This window comes from Podarcis vaucheri (assembly GCF_965113315.1).
Source record: "Podarcis vaucheri genome assembly, chromosome: 4".
NCBI classification, from domain to species: domain Eukaryota; kingdom Metazoa; phylum Chordata; class Lepidosauria; order Squamata; family Lacertidae; genus Podarcis; species Podarcis vaucheri.
The window spans coordinates 40,513,311-40,533,638 of NC_138762.1; the positions used below are offsets into that span (position 1 = coordinate 40,513,311).

The 20,328-nt window shown below is 39.9% G+C and overlaps 1 protein-coding gene across 3 annotated transcripts; it reads left to right on the top strand.

The window, feature by feature from the left end:
• The first annotated feature begins 402 nt into the window (after positions 1–402).
• On the top strand, positions 403–19,150 carry ZNF654 (zinc finger protein 654). Of its 3 annotated transcripts, none has more exons than XM_082219711.1 (9): positions 403–599; positions 8,028–8,173; positions 10,381–10,462; positions 11,332–11,467; positions 12,474–12,676; positions 14,219–14,358; positions 14,696–14,837; positions 15,919–18,215; positions 18,550–19,150. In XM_082219711.1, exons 1-8 carry the CDS (start codon positions 468–470, stop codon positions 18,205–18,207), a joined length of 3,270 nt encoding a protein of 1,089 aa, XP_082075837.1. In that variant the 5' UTR covers positions 403–467; the 3' UTR covers positions 18,208–18,215; positions 18,550–19,150. The 3 variants fall into 3 exon arrangements, with proteins under 3 accessions (XP_082075837.1, XP_082075838.1, XP_082075839.1); XM_082219712.1 differs by having other exon boundaries at positions 15,919–18,196; positions 18,528–19,150; XM_082219713.1 differs by lacking the exon at positions 403–599 and having other exon boundaries at positions 8,135–8,177; positions 10,384–10,462.
• Positions 19,151–20,328: the final 1,178 nt, after the last annotated feature.

A 20,328-nucleotide genomic window follows, 5' to 3' on the forward strand; every position in this document is an offset into this window, starting at 1 on the left:
AGAGTGGCAGGGGCTCGCGCCAGTCGCTGAGGAGAGGAGGCGGAAGTCGGGGTGGGATGCCGCGGCCCACTCACAAGGGAGGAGGCGGAGATTGTTTACTTTGAAGGATGAAATTTGGGCCCAATCGCCGAGGGCATAGGAGGAGCTTAGGAGGGGGAGGGGGTTGATCGATAGAGTCTCCCGCCAATCAGAATGTGGGTCTGAAAGTTCAGCCGCGGATAGGGAGGCGCGTTTCCCAATCAGGAGCCGGAGAGCCGGAGCTGTGCCGAAATTAAACGGCCGGAGGGTCGGAGGTTGCGGGGGCCCGTGGCGTCTGATTGACAAGCGAGCTCGCCAGTAAGGACGGTCCTTGGGGGGTGGTGCCGGAATTGAGGAACGCCGCGACAGGGGGCGGGCCATCCGGCGGATCGGGAGCAGAGGGGAGGGGAGCCGGAGGAGCTCGGTACGCGCAGGGCGGCCGGAGCAGCATGGCGGAAGACGAGAGCGACCAGGAGTCAGAGAGGCTCGGCGAGGAACTCGAGGCCATTGCCGGGCCGCGGCTTCCCACCGGCTTGTCCCCGGCCTTGAGCAGCCAGTATTATTGCTACCGCTTCTGCCAGGTGAGGCGCTGGCCCCGCCCCCTGGAGGCTGACACCTTGCGGGGTGGGGGTGGGCTGGGGAGGCGGACAGAAGGACAGGGGCGGCCGGGCAGGAAAAGCTGCTCGGCGTCGGGTCCCCTGCGGGTGGTTCTTTTGGAGGCGCTTCGCGGGGGCGGACCAACCGCCGGAGGGGGCGACGCTGAGGGCCCCTTTCTCGGCCAAAGCGAGGCGCCGTTCTCCGGGCCCCCTCTTCGCTTCTCCCCCCCCCCTCACGGGCGACGACCGGTCGCGGAGGAAGCTCCTTCATTTTCTCTCCCATTCCTCTAGTCTCACCTCAGGTCAGTTTCTCCCCTCGGGAATAGCGAGGTTCACGAGCTCGTGGTTGGCCCTCCCTCCTTTTATTGTGAGAGGGAACAGTGATTTGTGTGGGGTGTCAACATTGGAGCTCGGCCTGACCTTTTCATTCCCCCCCCCTTCCCTTCCCTTCCTGGCGCTGTCGCGGTGGGGGTGCTGGGGAGGAGGGAGGGAGGGAGGGAGCTTCTCTCCCCGCCCTCTCCGCCCGCCGGTCGGGCAGTTAGTTAGTTGCCAGGGTCCCCGTGAGGTCAGGGCTTGGCGGAGGGGGTGCGAGTTGTTTGCAAGTGGTGAGGCAAAAAGGAGCAGGAGGAGAAAGATAGGTTTGTTCTCCTCCGGGGAAAGTCTTTCCTGGCCCGTCCTTCCTATCTTTTAATAATAATAATAATAATAATAATAATAATAATAAGCCTTCCTTGCCACGGGGAAAAAAATGCGCTCCGAGGAAAATGGCTGGTGGCAAACTAGTTTGAGTTGCTGGTGCTGTTTGTTAGGAGGGGTAGCTGTCCCTGGAGGCTTTTGTTCCCTGGGGAAGAAGAGGAGGAAGAGGAGGACCATGGTTGGTTGAGTGGTCTTGTTTTATTAATCAGCTACTTGGTTCGTATTATTTGAAACATCGCTCGGCTGCTATTTCTACAAGGTATCTTATGACACTAACAGTCCTGTGCAATGCGTGCTTGAGGTGAAGTTCACTCTATTTAGCGAAACTTACTTGCAGGTGTGTATGCTCATTGGAATCAATCAGGGTTTTTTTTCCCCTCCTGGAGTCAGTTGTTCTAATGAATTATTTGCTTAATTTTGAAACATTTGCTGTTCAACTATTTACCAGGTTTGGAACATTTTTAAAGCAGTTTCAAGAGCCTAAAGCTGATAAATGACAGCTAAATGTCATTGCTACATTGTTTGCATTTTTGTAGGTTGCTTGTATATAAGGCAACAGCAATTCAAAATTGACTGGATGACAATGTATTGACTTGGTGGCCAAATAAAATACCATTTTTGCTATCCTTATTTTGTATTTTAATTATTTGGGATGGACTCCTGTTACCCACTTACCTGGAAGTAAGTGAACTCATTGAGTTTTAGTTCTGACTAGACATGTTCATATTGGGTTGTTAATGCAAAGGTAATCAGAAGATAGCTTTGATTTCACGTTGGCCATGCATTTTATATAAATAGTATATCAAATGCTTGACTAGTAGATTATTGTAAACACCATAGCTTTGTAACCTGTGTTAGGCACTTTTGATTGTGGTGTAGTGACAAGAACAGGCAGAAGCTCCCAACTGTGACTATATGCCAGGTGCTTCTCTCTCCCCTTCCCTAATAGCATGCAGACAGAAAAAAATGCCAGTGTATAAAATGCTATGCTTTGGAGGAAGACTGCTGATAGAAACTAACTTGCAAATATCTAGCTAGCTACATCTTGTGTGCTGATACCCTTTAAAGAATCCTTTCTGTAATCCTTTCTTCGTAGCTTTTGATTTTTAAAAACTAGATTTAATAGGCCTGTGAGAGGCCCAGTCTTTGTTTCTCTCTCATTCCCCATTCTCTCAAACACATAGATTCTATGCACTGACAGTTCATCTATTCCACACTTACAGTGCTGTGTCAGTTGGTGAAAAATCTGGTTGGCATGGTAAAACTTGCAGTTTTAAACAGTCTTCATTGATAAACATTTAGACTTCCAAATCAGTGTGTTTAGGGCTGGAATGGAAGTCTACTTAACCTGCCTTTCTATTTTTTATTGGCTTCATACCCTCCATTTTCTGTTTAAACCAGGCAGTGTTGTGCCTTTCCACTGTCACTGTTTCCTTGGCTCTTTTCTCATACAGGATCTGTCTTGTCTTGTAAGCTGCATTTTTCTCTGTCTCTGGTGTGAGGAGGCTTAGGTATGGAAGGCCTTGCTAGCTGCTTCGGCCAGGCAGTGTTGCAAACTCACTTGTGCACTCATTGTGTACAACCCTGTGAATATGTTCCTGACTGGTGTAGAGTAGTTTTAAAACGATATACAAAGTTACTGAATTATTACAATAAATTTCCACAATTGGATGCTCAGGGTAAAGTAGTGGTATACAAGACAATTTTAATAAATTCCAATAACACATTCATTGCTGTGTGCTTGATATGGAAAAGTGTGTGGCTATTCATTTGCGTGAGTCTGACTGTCATATATGTGTATTGACAAGCAGTACCTTGCAGTCAATTTTTTTATATTAAAAAAAACAGCTTAACAAAATTGATGCCTTAAAATGGAAGAAGGAGACAGTGTTATTACAAGAAAGCAATAGTGAAGCAGAGCTAAAGGAAGCTGTGCTTTTTCATGGCTACAATTCTTATTCCTTATCATATGGGACTGGAGGATTTAGTTGTCATAACTAGCTTATGCATAAGCAACGGGTGTTCCTAACTTTGACATTGATTTTGCAATTTGATGTTGAGCAACACACCTGTTCAGTTAGTAATGTTTGTAGGTAGAGGATATGCATAACACATGTCGGGATCCAAGTTTGGAGCTGATTTTTAGTCTTTGGGCATTTCAGTTTACATGAACATAATCTGATTAATATTATTCTACTAAATTATTTCCTTGATGGTAAGTACTTTATGGCAGGTGCCCATTTACCTTGCAAGCTCTGAGTTCTGAAATTTGAGGTAGGCCTTTATAGGAATAGCGAACTTAGCTGCTACTTACAAGATTTCTTATTTTCATCAACTACTCCCTTTGACTATATTTTTGCAGCATCTTAGCAATACTATCCTGTTTTCATATACAAGATTCTGGCTGCAATCCTGTGCATACTTATCAACAAACAAGTCCTACTGAACACAGTGGGATTTGGTAGAATTGCACTGTTTGTCTCATTTCTCAGTAGATGCTGAGTCTTTTACATAACTTCTGAAGACCAAGAGTTAAAAGGGCATTTTAAATAGCCTTGTGTTTAATAACTCACCAGGAAGGTGTGCATGTAGTTTTGTTTCCCCTCAGCCAGTCTTATTTGGTTTCCATGCTGTCTGAGGAGAAAAATAAAGTCTTTCACTAGCATAACTGATAAAAAGCTAGTTAGTATCTTGTGTTCCCATGCTGATCATAGATGAAGGGGATTCCCCTGCTCTGCAGCTATCATGGGACCAGGCTACTGGCTTCTTCCTGTGTTCCTTGACTTTTAAATAGTGATACAATGTGTTCTTTGCTTTCACAGTGAAAGATGCATTCATGATTGTTAAACTTGTAAATCATAAAAGAAGTAGTTCTGCAGATGTTGCTGGACTACCGATCCTACCATCCCTATTGGCCATTCTAGCTCGGGTTTGTAGGATTTGGATTCCAGCCACATCTGGAAGCCCACACGTTCCCCATCTTGGCTGTAAACATTTCTCCTACTTCTTCATACATTGTTTAACTGGCTGATAATCTGTAAGAGCATAACTTTAATATCTTTGCTCTTGCTTATAGTTGTTGGTTCAAAATACCTTGTATTTTTTACATTTTCTCCATAGCACATAATTATGTGTATATGCAATAGAGTAACTTTGAATTGCAAATTTTATCTCAGAGTAAATCTAGCCTATTCTAGACTGAGTGAGGAAATATAAAAGAGAAAACATTAAGCTTTTTCAAAATAGTATACTATGCTAGAAATGTCACAGGGTAGCCTTCAGCTCTTTACAGGCAGGTAAACCACTGTGACCAAAGGACTACTTCAAGATGTGCAGTTGAAGTGTAAGCTGGTTTTGGGTGCTGATATTTAGATAATGTGCTACAAGTAAAACAGCTAGTTCTTTAACAGCTAGACCTTCTTGGCTGTGAGCCCTAGAAGACTTGCTCTCTGCCTTGCAGGCCTTTTCCCACCTAGCCTGGGAGGGCAGGGCCCTGAAGCTACTAAGCAGACTCTTGGGTTGGGGTGTTATTTAGGGCAGGCATGGCCAAACTTGGCCCTCCAGATGTTTTGGGACTACAGTCCTCATCATCCCTGACTACTGGTCCTGTTAGCTAGGGATGATGGGAGTTGTCCCAAAACATCTGGAGGGCCAAGTTTAGCCATGCCTGGTTTAGGGGTTTTGTTGGGGGTGGGGTTGCTGCAGTTTTTAATATATTTTTTGTACCTTATTTTAGATCATATTATGATTTATGTGGAAATGGTTTAATCTGATTGTGTACTTTTTATTTTTTTTATGTTGTAAGACGCCGTGAGCATGGTTTTAACTATGGAAAGGCAGCAAACAAATAAAATTATGTATATATGTATCTGATGCCAGCTGACTTATACAGTGGAACCTTGTGTTACGTATCACCCTCCTTATGAATGCTTCCGCTAACCCGGAAGTAGATGCTCCTGGTTGTGAACTTTGCCCCAGGATGCAAGCGGAAGTCTCACGCTGGCAGCGCAGCAGCAGCAGGAGGTGCCATTAGTGAAAGTGTGTCTCATGTTAAGAACGGTTTTGGGTTGCAAACGGACCTCCAGAACGGATTAAGTTTGTAACCAGACGTACCACTGTACCTGGTAGTTTGCTACCTGTTATCATGAAATCATCTGTCTTCTATCCGAATTCCTAAGTGATATTGGTGGGGGTAACAAGTGTCATTTCAACCATTCCCATTGATGATGATGATGATGATGATAATGATGATCTATTATTTATATCCCGCCCATCTGGCTGGGTTTCCCCAGCCACTCTGGGCGGCTTCCAACAAAAGATTAAAAGTACTTTAAAACATCAGTCATTAAAAACTTCCCTAAACAGGGCTGCCTTCAGATGTCTTCTAATCCTCGGATACAGTGGAACCTCGTGTTACGGACGGGATCAGTTTCAGAGGCCCATCCGTGACACGGAACTGACGCAAGCCAAAGTGCTGCGTCTGTGCCCGCGCATAGCGCTATTTAGTGCTTCTTTGCATGTGCGAGCAGCGAAACCCGGAAGTAACCCATTCTGGTACTTCCTGGTTGCCACAGGACGCAACACGAAAACATGTAACCTGAAGCAGACGCAACATGAGGTATGACTGTAGTTGTTAATTTCTTTGACATCTGATGGGAGGATGTTCCACAGGACAGCCGCCACTACTGAGAAGGCCCTCTGTCTGGTTCCCTGTAACTTCGCTTCTTGCAGTGAGGGAACCACCAGAAGGCCCTCGGTGTTGGACCTCAGTGTCTGGCCTGAATGATGGGGGTGGAGACACTCCTTCAGGTATACTGGGCCCGATGCCATTTAGGGCTTTAAAGGTCAGCACCACCACCACTTTGAATTGTGCTCGGAAACGTAGTAGGATTACAGCTGCTGCAGCTAGTATAGCTATGAATTACTGCAAGTATTGTTGTTTCTGGAGAAAATGCATCTCATGCTTGACATCTATTTATGTTAAAAACATATATGCTTAAGTTTTACTAACAGATTTGGATCAATTTAATCCTATCCAGCAAAAAAGCCTATGGGAAACAATGGAAATGGGATATAAATCAACCTCTTCACTGTGTGAAGCTTCATTGGTTGTCCCCAGGATTGGCAAGGCTCATTTGACAGCAACGAGAAAACAAGCCTTTAATGTTATTGGCCCTGTCCTATGGAAAGCAATGCCAGTAAAGTTTCAGCAGACTTTAATCTTTAAATGTCTGCTGAACTTTTCTATGCCGCCAAGCATATTTAATGTTTTTATTAAAATAAATGAATGAACACAGTTGATTCAACCTCATAATCTACATGCAAACACAGATTCTGTCCCCTCTGTAGTTAATATGTTGCATATTCCATTGTGTTTACAAATGCAAGGCACACTCAACATATTCATTTAAATACTGCTTTAAATATTATTTGAACAAGTTGTGCAGCTTCTGCAATACATACTTGATGCTGAATACCCTCCTCATTACAAGACTTGGTAGCAAAATATTCAAAGCGGTAAAAACTGAATGGGAGGAATTGCCTAATGCAATGGTCACTTCATGTTGATGATCTCTAGCAGGCCACCCCACTGCCCTCCCTTCAAGTATTCATTCTCATCCCCCCTCCAACCACCCCTCCTGTCTTTATTAGTCCATCCGTCTTGTTGGAGGATGTGTGGAAGAACTGCTTGTTACTAAATGCCTGCAAGCACCTTTGTTCCCTCTCCCTGGCAAGAGCACACATCAGCTTGCTCAAAACAAAGAGCCCCAAATAAGCATTCCTTCCTAAGACTTGGCCTTATTGGTGCCGACAGGTAAAATGAGATTTCTAAGTGCAGTTTTTCGAAAGATAATTTGTTAATATGATATTTGATCAGCATTGAAGCCCACGCATATCCATTAGGTTGGTGGTGGTCTACCTCTCACTCTTTTTTCCTTCTTTTGCTTTGTTTTCTCTTCAGACTACCCTTTATTTTCTATTTCTTTGCTATATCTTGCTTGTTAGCTCTTTCTGAATGTTATGGAGAGGATGGATGCAATGAGGTGGTGTGTATATATCAAATACATATTTAAACAATAAATACAGTAATTCTATTTGGTGAAAGAATTCCAGCCCATCACTGAGTGGGTAATGAAACATTCCAAAAGTAAAAAAAAAGTCAGGGCAAATAGTTGTTGGGCCCCTAGCCCCAGTAGTTTTTCTGTGTATGTAGGCACACTTGTTTATATTGTGCCTGTGTTAGCAGTCCTCAGTTTCATCCAGATCTAGTTCTTGTTTATCAGAGTTCCTGTCCTGTCTCAAATTGTTGTAATTTTTGGTAGCAATTTTATTGACCCTGACAGTGGACTGCCCATTTGCCAAATACAGTGGTACCTCTGGTTACGTACTTAATTCGTTCTGGAGGTCTGTTCTTAACCTCAAACTGTTCTTAACCTGAAGCACCACTTTAGCTAATGGGGCCTCCCACTGCCGCCGCGCCGCCGGAACCCGATTTCTGTTCTCATCTTGAAGCAAAGTTCTTAACCTGAGGTACTATTTCTGGGTTAGCGGAGTCTGTAACCTGAAGCGTATGTAACCTGAAGCATATGTAACCTGAGGTACCACTGTATTACAAAAGAGATCCCCATGGCTTTGCAACTTGTTAGGATTCCTCTTTGTTCTAATTTTGACCATATTTAATTTGTACTCTTTTTTTCCCTTTCCCCCTGCCAATAGGTCGTGGAAGACTATGCTGGAAGATGGCAGGTTCCTCTGCCACAGCTTCAAGTGCTTCAGACAGCGCTCTGTTGTTTCACATCTGCTTGTGTATCATTCCCAACTGATTGTGAGCACGTGCAGTATGTGCTGAGTAGCTTAGCCTTGTAAGTATTATTATTTCACTCTTCATCCTGTAAGATTCCAATGTTGTGAACAAGTAAAAGTGCTAAACTATATCTGAATGAAACTATAAAGAATAGTTTGAGGCCTCTGCAAACCTGTACAACTGGTTAATAAAAATGCCTGGGAAAATAGAAACAGAACAACTTCAGCAGAACATGTCAAAGCAAAATATTTGTTTCTCCTATTTCTGTCCTAATTTTCTGGATAATTCATCACTTGAGAAACGCAGAGTCAATGACAACTCTGTATTTTCTGAGTTAAGTGTTGTGAAGAAAATTAATCTCTCATTCCCCCCCCCCATGCAAAAATCAATGGTTGCTGTCATAACCATTTCACAAGTTTCAGTTTGTAACTAACAATATCCTCCTGTGTGTTCACATGTAAGGCTGGGATTGGCCTATATATATTGTTTGATGATAGTTCTCACTTTCCACATGTTAATTAATCTAGCTCTATGATAGATTTTTTTGGGGGGGATTTACTCTTGTGAATTTAAGACGTGAAACAGAGCTGAACATTTCATAGAAAAGCTAGTTTTAGATGGGATGGTGTTATTACTATTTTTAAAAGAAACTTAATTGTTAATATGCCATATTAGGATGTTTGCTTATTTTTAAACCAGCTCAAGCGCTTATGGAAACCAGCTCAAGCGCTTGATAAACCTGCTTTGAGCATTTTTTTAAAATGATGATCAAAATGATCTGTGATCAGATTGAAATACTTTTTATTTTTAATCCCCTGTCTCCTCACGTCTGCCACCTCTGTAAATAATAGTTGTGTTCAGTTTGACTTGTGAGTCACAAGTTCCCGTACAGTCTCTGTTTTGAAATACTGAAAGCTCAATCTTGTCTCTTTTTGATACATATCAGCCAGTATCAACTGCCAGTGCAGAGTATATACTGGGTCTGGGAGGGGTTTTCCTTGGCTGGTGAAGACTAGTAGACACTTGGCTAGTTGCTGGCTGGAATCACCTATCTCTTCCTTAGGCACTGCACATTAAAAAGCTCAAATCTGTAGTTGGTCAATATTGATGTAGGTTCTCTAAGTGTTCTATACCTTAGCTAGATTTCCGTATTTTTACAGTGGTGCTTCAGTACTTTTGTTCACCACAGCAAGTATGACACTGCTCTCTGAAGAATGTAGCAAGCTGCCAGCCTTCCTCCCAATTTTGAAGCAGTATAGGGGTGGAGATAACCCTGGCATTTAAACGGAAATCTCCAGCTTGAAGGTTTTGAGCAGGCATAGGCAAACTCGGCCCTCCAGATGTTTTGGGACTACAATTCCCATCATCCTTGACCACTGGTCCTGTTAGCTAGGGATGATGGGAGTTATAGTTCCAAAACATCTGGAGGGCTGAGTTTGCCTGTGCCTGGTTTTGAGGAAGAATTTTGGCTTCCAGATGTGTTCATTTATGCCTTTAAATTTTGCCTGTGGACTAAAATAATCTGCACTTTTGTTTGAGTTATTTTTGGTGTCACGAATGCCTTAGCAGAGGCTTGTAAAATTGTTCAAGAAGTTACTTGTATTTTTGGCAGGAAGGCCAGAATGGATAGTGAAACATGTTTGGAACTTCCCTTGCAAATTCCTATAAGGGTTGCTTCTTATAATACCACATGCATTTGGGATCATTAGGTTAGATTATCCAGGAAGCTGGAGTTGACTGGCTCTCTCTCCTCTTAGGTTCCGCAGTCTTGAGGATTGCCCACTGCGTAGCCATTATGAAGTTGAATACTGATAGGACTGAATTAATACTGACTGGCAAGCCATGTGCAATACGAGGGAAGGGATAGTCAGAATTAATGCTGACTTCATAGCAGAAATGGGGATTCTGTGGCCGTCCAGATGCTGCTGAACTACAATTATTGTCATCCCCAACCATTGAACATGTTTGCTGGCAGGAGTTGGAATTCAGGAGCTTCTGGACAGCCACAGGTTCCCAGTCCCTTCCTATCTCAGTCACACAAGTTTCATCTTCATGATACATAAGTGAGAACATATGCTAGTGCTCTAGTATATTCAGTGGCTTCCTTATGTGTTCTGATGCAATTCAGGGTGCTAGTTGATATAAAGCCCACAGGGGCTAGTGTCACATTGGTGCTTAGTTTAAAATTCTGCGCTTAAAACTTGTGAACTAAATATGTCTTCATTTTTTGCCTCGTTTTTGATTCCTAATTGCTTTGATTTTTAGGAGTTTTTTTGAATTGCTGCTGTTCTTTGGAAAGGATGAATTCTATGAAGATCCTTTAAAAGATATGCTGGGCTCAATCCAGGTAATTTATTGTTCATATGTTTGAGGAAAGGCTATTATTACAGTTTTCAGAGTATGTGACAGAGACTCAGTAAGCAAAAAGTAGCCTCCTGCTTTGAAAAATCTTAAAATTGAGAAATGAGATCACTGGTAAATATTTTATGCTATGATCAGTAAGATTAGCTTTTTATGCTAAATTTCCCTAGGACAAGGATGGCCAACTTTTTTCAGCCTGTGACTTTGGATCCCACAGTTACAGTGTCGTGTCCTCACATGCACACTGGGAAAGTACAGTAGAAAACAGTTTTTTAGTGCTAAATGACAAGGTGCTTACAGGGAGCTGTCAATTGGAAATAAGCCTGAGAGTCACACAGCTTTTTGCCAGGCCAATACCATTGTCTGATGTCTTTCTTGTAGCCTTTTCACTCACCAAGAACACTGAGCACTTTGGGCTTGCCTCCCAGCATTGCCACTGCCATCTCAGCCTTCACCCTGTGACGCATTGAGAGAATGTTGCAGAAGTCTCTGTGATATATTTGTGTGCTGCTGGGGGTGTTGGGGAAGGAAAGCTTGAAAGAGCTAGTCAAGGTGCATTGAGAAGGGTAACCTGAACGCATTACTGGCCAGCACTCTGACTTCCCTCCCACCTAGTCAAGATATCGCTGTTATCTTCATTTTTTAAAATTTTATTTTAAACTTTGAAAATACAAATGTAAACAACAGGAAAGGTTGCCCTTAACTCGTGACATAAGCTAAACGAGAATTAATGCTTTAAATGTATTTTACCCTGTGTGTATATGTAATTATATTAAATTATGCAATTTATTTATGAAAAGACAAACAAAGCTCAGTCCACTTGACGTATTAAAGAAATATTTGTATCCATTTTAGGAATGTCAGAACCTCTTGAGCAGATACGGAAGCGTTAATTTGGAGTTGGTGACTCGAATTATCAGAGATGGAGGGCCTTGGGAAGATCCTATATTACAAGCTGTCCTTAAAGCAAAGCCAGTTTCTCAGGAGTTGGGTACTAAGCTTTTTTTCCATAAATAGACCAAAATAGTACCACAGAGAAATGTCCTAAATCATGATAGCTGCTTATAATTCTATGTAACTTCATTTGCAGGTTGTCTGTCACTCATTTTATACTGGGGATAGCGGGGTAGAATTGACATTTATAATTTCATTATTTTTTTCCCCAAAACGGAATTTCTCTTTCTCACTGCTGTATCATTATTCCCAGGACAGCTGACAGTTATGGAAAAGAAAGAAAAAAGAACACCCCATAAAATCCCATAACAGAATAAAATGAATTGCCATGGAAATTAAAAGACACGGGTGGAATAAATGGCCTGTGTTATTCTTAATATGAGCACACTAGTCTTGCCCTTTTGGCCGCTTATACATGTGGAGCTTTCAATTTCTGTGTATTGCTCCTGATAAGCAAAGAGTTCAAAGAACAACTCCATGCATTTTCCCCAATTGTCTATACAAATCTTCCCCTCAGTCAATTGTGAAACATTTGCTTGTATAGGAGTTTGAAATGCAATTGTAATGAAGAATATTGCAGTAAAAGGCTTACAGTTGTCATTAAACAGTCACTGGGGCTGAGTTAATATAAAAGAGGCATGTGGCAGTGGAGGTGATATGCTATTTCCTGTTAATGTAAGAATTTTTATACTGATTTCTAAAGTAACTGACACCTAACTGACCTCATTCTATTATTAATCTAGATATTTTACCAATTTTTTTTAAATTAAATTTGTTAGTTTGTTACGGGGAAAAAGGCCTCCAGCATACTTAGAACATAAAGTACAGGGAAAAATACAGTATAATATAACCAGATTTACACAACAGCATATGCAATTCAGAAGTACCCAAAGCAATTTGTTGGGAGGTTGACCTAGCATAATTTGTTAACTTTAACAGACGCTCTTACCTTACATCTTTGTAAAATAGAACTTTTTGTTTAACCTATGTTGCAATTTAAGATTTTTGTAATCTAACTGTTTTTTTTTATTTGTTTTTACCAGTTAACAAATATCTAAGCTCTGAAAACCCACTGTTCTTTGAATTGCGTGCCAGATACCTTATTGCCTGCGAACGCATCCCAGAGGCAATGGCTCTAATCAAATCTTGCATGAATCATCCAGATATGAGTAAAGACCTTTACTTCCATCAAGCATTTTTCATGTGTCTTTATATGTCACCACTGGAAGACCAGCTTTTTCAGGAGGTACTGTTCAACACATTTTTGTGCTTAACAATATAGCTTAATGTTTTGATGATAATTGTAAAATTCCTATTACAGCAAAGTAGACAAATGGTAAAACAAGGATGTTTTAAAATCAAATTCCTGCACTAAATATCAAACTTTGCACAGAAGATAATTTCTGAAGAGCAATAGAAGCTGTTTCCATCCTAATGCTAGCATTGCACTACCCCTACTCCAGAACTGGATGTCCATAGTTGGTGTGATGGGGGCCATATAGAAGTAAATGGAGAGGTGAAATTGATGGGACCAAATTGCAAGCAGTTCCTGATGAGATCCATGTTTTCTCGTGGCGTGGGGGGGGGGAGTGAGAGAAAATGCATTGCATTTTAATGGTTTATAGTGTTAATTAATGTTATTTAAAACATAAAACTTTTTAAAAACATTTTAGGCTGGAACAGTATTAATTGTTAGTCTTCTCAGTAGAATCCCATAGCAGTGGCACTAAATTTCCTGCAACACTGGCAACCATGCTGCTGAAAGCTAATGTCTTCTTTTGCTTGTGAGTTATTGAAATGCTGTATGTAAGGTTAAAGGTAAAGGACCCCTGGATGGTTAAGTCCAGTCAAATGCAACTATGGGGTGCAGCCCTCATCTCATTTCGGGCTGAGGAAGCCAGCGTTTGTCTGCAGACTTTCCGGGTTATGTGGCCAGCATGACTAAACTGCTTCTGGTGCAACAGGACACCATGACAAGTGCCAGAGTGCATGGAAATTCCATTTACCTTCCCACCACAGTAGTACCTATCTATCTACTCGTACTGCTATGTTTTTGAACTGCTAGGTTGGCAGAAGCTGGGACAGAACAACAGGAGTTCACCCCTCGCATGGATTCAAACCGCCAACCTTCCGATTGGCAATCCCAAGAGTCCCAGTGGTTTAGACCTTGTTCAAAAACAGTGTTGATGCAGAAAAAAATGTATGGCACAGGCAGTGATGACTCTAAAACATGGTCTCCAATTCTCTAAATAGTCATCTTATACACAGATGGCATGCATACATTAGTCATTTTTTCCTGGAATTAAAATAATACTTGATACTATCTTTCTCAATCACTCTGCTACAAAACTAATAAAGTAGCAATTTTTACTGTGTTACAATCAATAGTTTTACACAGAGTTGAATAAAAATACATCAATTTACAGCAAGTTATAGTTTACTGCTAAACTTCCATCACAAGTTTCTGTATGTGTTAATATTATGAACTTATTTTTTTATCCCTTTTAACATTGTTACTGAGTGTTTTTGGGATGCATTTTACTGGAATCAAATTGCCAAACTAGCTGCTTACAAGGGTCAAATATATGTTGCATAGAAACTGTCAATATACTTCCATTCTAAAATAAAAATCTAGGCAACACTCCCAATCCTAACCCAAAATAAAATTGGCATTCATATTTGACAGCAATTGCTCTAGTAGCAGCAGTTTGAGGATTCCAATTACTGTTAAATGGTGAGCATTAATGTTACTAGACTTACTCAAATGGATCTCATTTTGATTGTATAGCACTTGCTGAGGACTGATTGCAAGAATGGCACTGAAATCATCTGCAACATTGCAAAGGAAGGGAAGACTGCCTTAGCCTTGTACCTTTGTGAATCATTCCTTATTCCACAGCTCAAAAAGGGAGAGATGTATTGCATATGGTAAATACTTTATCTCTCATAATATTCTACTAAAGGCTAGTAGAAGTATAACTTATAGTTGTAGCTAATACATAGTCAAGGTTTCACTTTTCTGAATTGCTATTGAAGATACCCTTACAGCATGGGATATACTGCATATTCTCTCTCTCTCTCTCTCTCTCTCTCTCTCTCTCTCTCTCTGTGTGTGTGTGTGTGTGTGTGTGTGTGTGTGTGTTTATAATCCTTAGTTATATGTAAATTACTGTGTTCTTAGTAGCATGATTACTCTTCTATAAATATTTCACTTACAGAATTGCTGTTTGAGCTTCATGCTAACAAACCACTTTCTGTTTTATAGGGAGCTGATCTTCATTTGGAGTAAACTGCAGCTTAAATCTAATCCATCAAAACAAGTATTTGTAGAGCAATGCTACCACCTCCTAAGGATAGCTACAAACATAAGAGTTATATTCCCTTTCATGAAAGTTATTAGGGATGAAGTAAGTTATTGTTTCTTGCAAACTTCTTCTTTTTTAAAAAAAATACTAGATTCCACCACTGCTATGAATAATTATTGTACACAGAGTACAGTTGCATAATAGAACTTTTAGTTTAAATGTCAGGAAATTGTTTATAGATGCTGAGATAGGAGCATTGCAGACATAACTCTTAATCATAATTAATGCTAACCACTATTTTAATCCTGGTTAAGATCCAAAACATACTGTGAAATCATGGTTTAGTTTGCAGCAGAAATGTACACAGTGCCACTAGTGAAACTTGCAGTTCTTTGTCTGTATAGGGACATAAGATCAAGTGGTGTTTAAACGGAAACTTTGGAGATTGATTTTATTGCATCAGTTTGTTAGTTTTTTGCATTCTGTAAATTTATTCGAGAAAAATGCATTTTAAAAATAATAATCTTCCCAGTATTACTTGTCTATATTGCCATTGTTACTTATGCCATCAAGTATTAATTCAATAACTTTATTACTCATTTCATTGCACTATAATGTAGACATACTTCAGTAAGATTCATACATTATATGTGCATCTGAAGATTGTGTGTTGCACCATAAGGGAAATATGTCTTTTCCTCACTTTTACATCACCATGAAAGTACAACCAGAAGTATGACTTCCTTCTAACATCCAGAGGTGCAACTTGGTGCTTTCAGAGGTCTCCTTTATAAATCTGTAACAGTTGTGCTAGTATATAGGAGGCTGCTGTAGCCTCAGGCCATCAGTCTAGCTCATATCAAGGAAGACAACTTCATTGGCCCTTCCCCTGATGTAATACTCCAATTGAAGGCTTGGTATAATAGTCATGGTGTAATAGAAAACAATAACTGTTCATTAAGAACGTAACATGGCAAAAATAATACTTTGGGGCTAAACAGAAACTTTTTTTAAACAACATATTTGGTAGGGATGTTCATGCCTGCTCCATTCAGTATATTATAATCTGTAAATAGCTGTAGAATATTATGAGATGTAGAAGGATCCCAGTAAATTGGATTGTCTTTGTGTTCTGGGTTTTGAAAACATTGGTAAGTTATATTGTCTCATTTCTTTTTCATAGGTTGGCAAAGAAGGCCTGCAGATTTGTGTTGAGATATGTGGAAGTGCTCTCCAGTTGGATCTCCGTGATGATCCCAAAATGAAGTGTCTGATATATAAAACCATTGCTCACTTTTTGCCAAATGACTTGGAGATTGTCAGAATATGTGCTCTTTCTGTCTTTTTCCTTGAGCGCACCTTGGAATCATATAGCACAGTTGAACATCTGTATAAATGTGCGGATGAAGAGTACAACGATCAAACCAGTTCTGTTCAGAATCGTGTGCGATTTGAGCTGCTACCAATTTTGAAAAAGGGGTTGTTCTTTGATCCCGAGTTCTGGAATTTCTTGATGATCAAGCAGAACTGTTTAGCACTGCTAAAAGAGAAAGCATCAGTTGATTTGAATAAAAGTACGCCAGGGCATTCTTCCGCACATGTTTCAAAGACACGTCGAGGATTGCGTGGTGATCAAGCCTGTATAGCTGATGTAAACAATACAGAACTAGAGCATGATAGCCCTTCTGCAGCACATGATAATTCCAAGAAAAACCATATAACTCTCAGTTCATCTAAAGTCGATCACAATGTACCAAGGCACCGTTGTGTGTTATGTAACAGGGAATTTCTTGGTGGTCACATTGTGAGGCATGCACAAGCTCATCAGAAAAAAGGCAGCTTTTCCTGTGTAATGTGTCGCAGGAGATTCAGGCAAAAAGGAGTAATGCTCAAGCACTTAAAGAATCACATCAAGAAAATGACCAGGCGTCACCTTGCTGTTACTTGTCATGATCAGGAAACCCCTAACGTAAATGAAATAAACTGTGCCGATACAGGTGTCACAACTGAAAATGGGAAGTCGGAAAGCTGCAAAGACAGCAAAGTAGAGGTTGTCATCATACCGGATACAAATCAGGAGATGCAGAATTCTGAACTCCTATTTGATATAACTGAAAATCATGATAGTTGCCAGGGTACCATTATCGAAAATGGTAGTTGTGATAACTGTTCAAATAATACTCCTGAACCAGAAACCATGGGAGGATTTCCAGAAAGTGATAGCAACCTAAATAAAGAGTTGCCTGTACTTCATAAAGTAAATGGGGTGTTATGCCCTCAGAATGACTTTGACATTATGGACCAAGCAGGTAACTTCAAGTGTCCTGCTAATGGCTGTATTAGAGTCTTTAAAAAGATAAGATTTCTGAATAAACATGCCCGGAAAGCTCACCCCTCTGATCTGAAGGTGCAAGAACACATAATGAAGTCTAATAAAGGAAAATGTCGCTTCTGTCAGAGACAGTTTTTTGATTCTCAACATTTTATTGATCATCTAAAGCAGCATGTTTATCCAAATGTTTATTTTTGTTTACACTTTAACTGTAATCAGAGATTTAAGCTATCCACAGAACTTGCAGAGCATATAAAAAGCCACAGTGAGTTTAAAGCTCAGTGTAACTTTGCACAGTGCGGTAAACTTTATGAAGATCTTTCGTTGCTGTATGAGCATGAAGCTCAGCATTATTCCAACAAAACTGGTCCTTCGGAAGAAGCTGATGAAAACATTTTTTCAGATACTACTTTGGAATCCCAGTGTAGCATCCAGGAAAAAGAAAGTAGTAATAGTAAAAAGGAGACTGTAATAGACTTGCCAGTTCCAACATGGAAAGCGAGGAAAGATTCTACAGAACCAAAGACTTACATTCAGAGTGAGAAGAAAATTAATAGTGTAATTCCGAATGGGAATGAAAATGCATGTGAAGGTACTGCTACAGTGGTGAACTTGATAGACCAAAAGATACCTGCGGTAGAGCCAAATTCAGAGAACTGTAATGTTACTGACCAACTAGTCAATGGGTATGGTGAACTGGAACAGACTTCTTCAGCATCCCTAGATACTGATTCAGAAAGTGTGATTGATAAAACAAGGACAGAAAATGGATCTGTTCTGCCTGTTTTACAGAACTCTCCTGATACACCACCAAACAGTGTTGCTCAGTTGCCTTCCAAACCAAATCTGATAACAGAAAATACTTCATATGGCTTAATTTTAACAAAGCCTTTTGTTAGACCATTGCCACCAAGTTACCTGGATGAGCGATACATTAGCATGCCAAAACGCAGAAAAACTTTGACTGAGAAAGTAGATACCCATTCAGAACAAGATAAAACTAGTAGCAAATTGGAAAGGTTAAGATGCAGCAAATGCCTGACCACCTACTGTAACTCAGAAGCACTTGAGCTTCACCTTGCACAAAAGAAATGTCGGACACTCTTTGGATTCGATTCAGATGATGAAAGTAAGTTTTGAAATACTAGGTCCATGTATAGTTGTAAAAGCATTAGACAAGATACAGTGGAAACAAGCAAGTGCCAGATAAATATTGAAAATGAGTGCAGTACATTTAAGGAGAAATGAATCCAAAATGTTAGGGTAGATAGATGCAAGAAACAATTGAATATAAGCTGTCAGATTTAGAATATAATATAGGCAAGCAAGTTAGTATGAGTGATTTTTTGAAGACAGTATTCCGTATACTGAATTCCAGTATAAAATTCCAGTATAAAACAAGAATAGAGAATACTATATTGTGTATACTGTAAACATAATTATGTAATATTTGTTCACAGGTGCCTGATCAAATGTTGTGAGAAGATTTCTCAGTGAAGAGTGATGTGGTGGAGCACTACAATATTCTGCATCAGTTGTCTTTCCCTTGTTGGCCTTAATTATAAAGAAGTCTGAAGTTACTAAAGAAAATCATGATCTTGCTCACTTGGGTCAGATCTAAGTGACTGTAGGAACTGCAGAATTTGAGTCCAGAAAAACTGTGTTAAAGCCCCCAAAGTACCAGTAATCTAGAAGCCACAAGGTCCTATATGAAGTTCCAGTGTAAGTAAGTTCAAAGTGCAGTAACATACTGAGTGGGAACTAGGGAGAAACATGCCTCTTTCAGATGTGCACAGTCAAAGGAAGCCTGTCTATATTATAACAACTATTTTGAGTCATTCTATTAAATGTCCGTATGCATAAAACCCAGTCAATTAAAAATTCATCTGTTTGTAGAGGTTGATTATTCTTAGCATTGGCATTTGGCTTATATTGTACTGTACTTTGGAAAGAGAACTCGTGAATGTAACAGAAGATCAGAACATGGCCATATCCTGGTAAAAATGTTAAGGCATACAAAACATGGAAGCATGTCTCAATCTAATATTTCAAAACACAAGTAATTAAACTTCTTTCACATGCACCAACTTTCCTCCCCGCCCCCCAATACCTGACCCATAGATGACATCTATAAAGAATGCAGGCGAAGTGAAAATTATTTAAGTACAGTGTTGGATACATGCAGTTTGAGGCTTAAAAGTAAATGCATATAATATTAAAGGCATCTGAACTTGACCTGGAATATAAAATGATTTTTTTATTCAAAGTATAGTTATTATGTTGGTACGGTTGATATCTTGAAAGACCAGTTTCCTCTATAAAATGAGCTACTTGGTTGTTATTTTTTAAAAAGATACATTTCCAACTTTTCTAGAGTCCCACAAGATTCAAAGTAGATTGTCAATCCTAGGAATAAAAGCACTTGGCAAAATAACTTCATTCTTGGTGAAATAGCAGGGAATTAAATGAATATACCCATATTGTAATCAGTATAGGAAGATATAATTATCTTTATGAAACAGTTGCTTTTTCTGAAAGATTATTGAAATGTATTTCTTTACAAAATTTGTGGTAAAAATTTTAGGACTCACTGTTTCTTTAGCTAACTGAATGCCTGTAAGGACAATTCGCACTGTGCCTTGAGAGGTGAAGCTTTAACCAACCTCATTCATAACATAGTATATGTAAAGACAGAGCATTCAGATTCAAAATAAGATCCAAACAAATATTTTCTTGAATAAATCAATATGCAAATTTTCATTTCATGAAAGGTCACATGTCAAGAGACTTCGTTAACCACAGATATTTTGGAGACATTTATATGGGTGGAGTAGTATGTTTCAAAGCATTGAATGATGGTGTGTGAGTTATCAACACAATTTTAGGCATTTCAACTTGTTGATCAGGTTCACGTAGTTATCTCTTCTCATCCATAAAACAAGCATATTTCAGTGTTAAAAACAAAACCTCCATAATCAAATCTAGCCAAACGGCGGGGAAAGGATGGAATTATGATCTCACACAAACATGCTTGTACACTAAAACTATCATTTAGTGTATTGGACACCTTTGCATGCATTTGAGGTTATTGACTTGGATCCAGATTTTTGTTCAGCCATAGGTATTACTTAATCTGCACTTATTAATTGCCTTCTAAACCAATCTCAGCGGTTTACACAGAATAATTTAAAGCAGTTAAAAACATAAAATACAGTTAAGACAATACTAAAACCCTAACAAGTGGACCCTCTTGGCAAAGCC

What these genes read in the sequence shown, in the direction of transcription:
- ZNF654 (XM_082219711.1), top strand. Translation starts at nt 468, where the DNA reads ATGGCGGAAGACGAGAGCGACCAGGAGTCAGAGAGGCTCGGCGAGGAA. An exon ending in ATATGCTGGGCTCAATCCAG is followed by an intron (nt 10,463 to 11,331) that starts GTAATTTATTGT and finishes TATCCATTTTAG; the next exon opens with GAATGTCAGAACCTCTTGAG. An exon ending in GGAGAGATGTATTGCATATG is followed by an intron (nt 14,359 to 14,695) that starts GTAAATACTTTA and finishes TCTGTTTTATAG; the next exon opens with GGAGCTGATCTTCATTTGGA.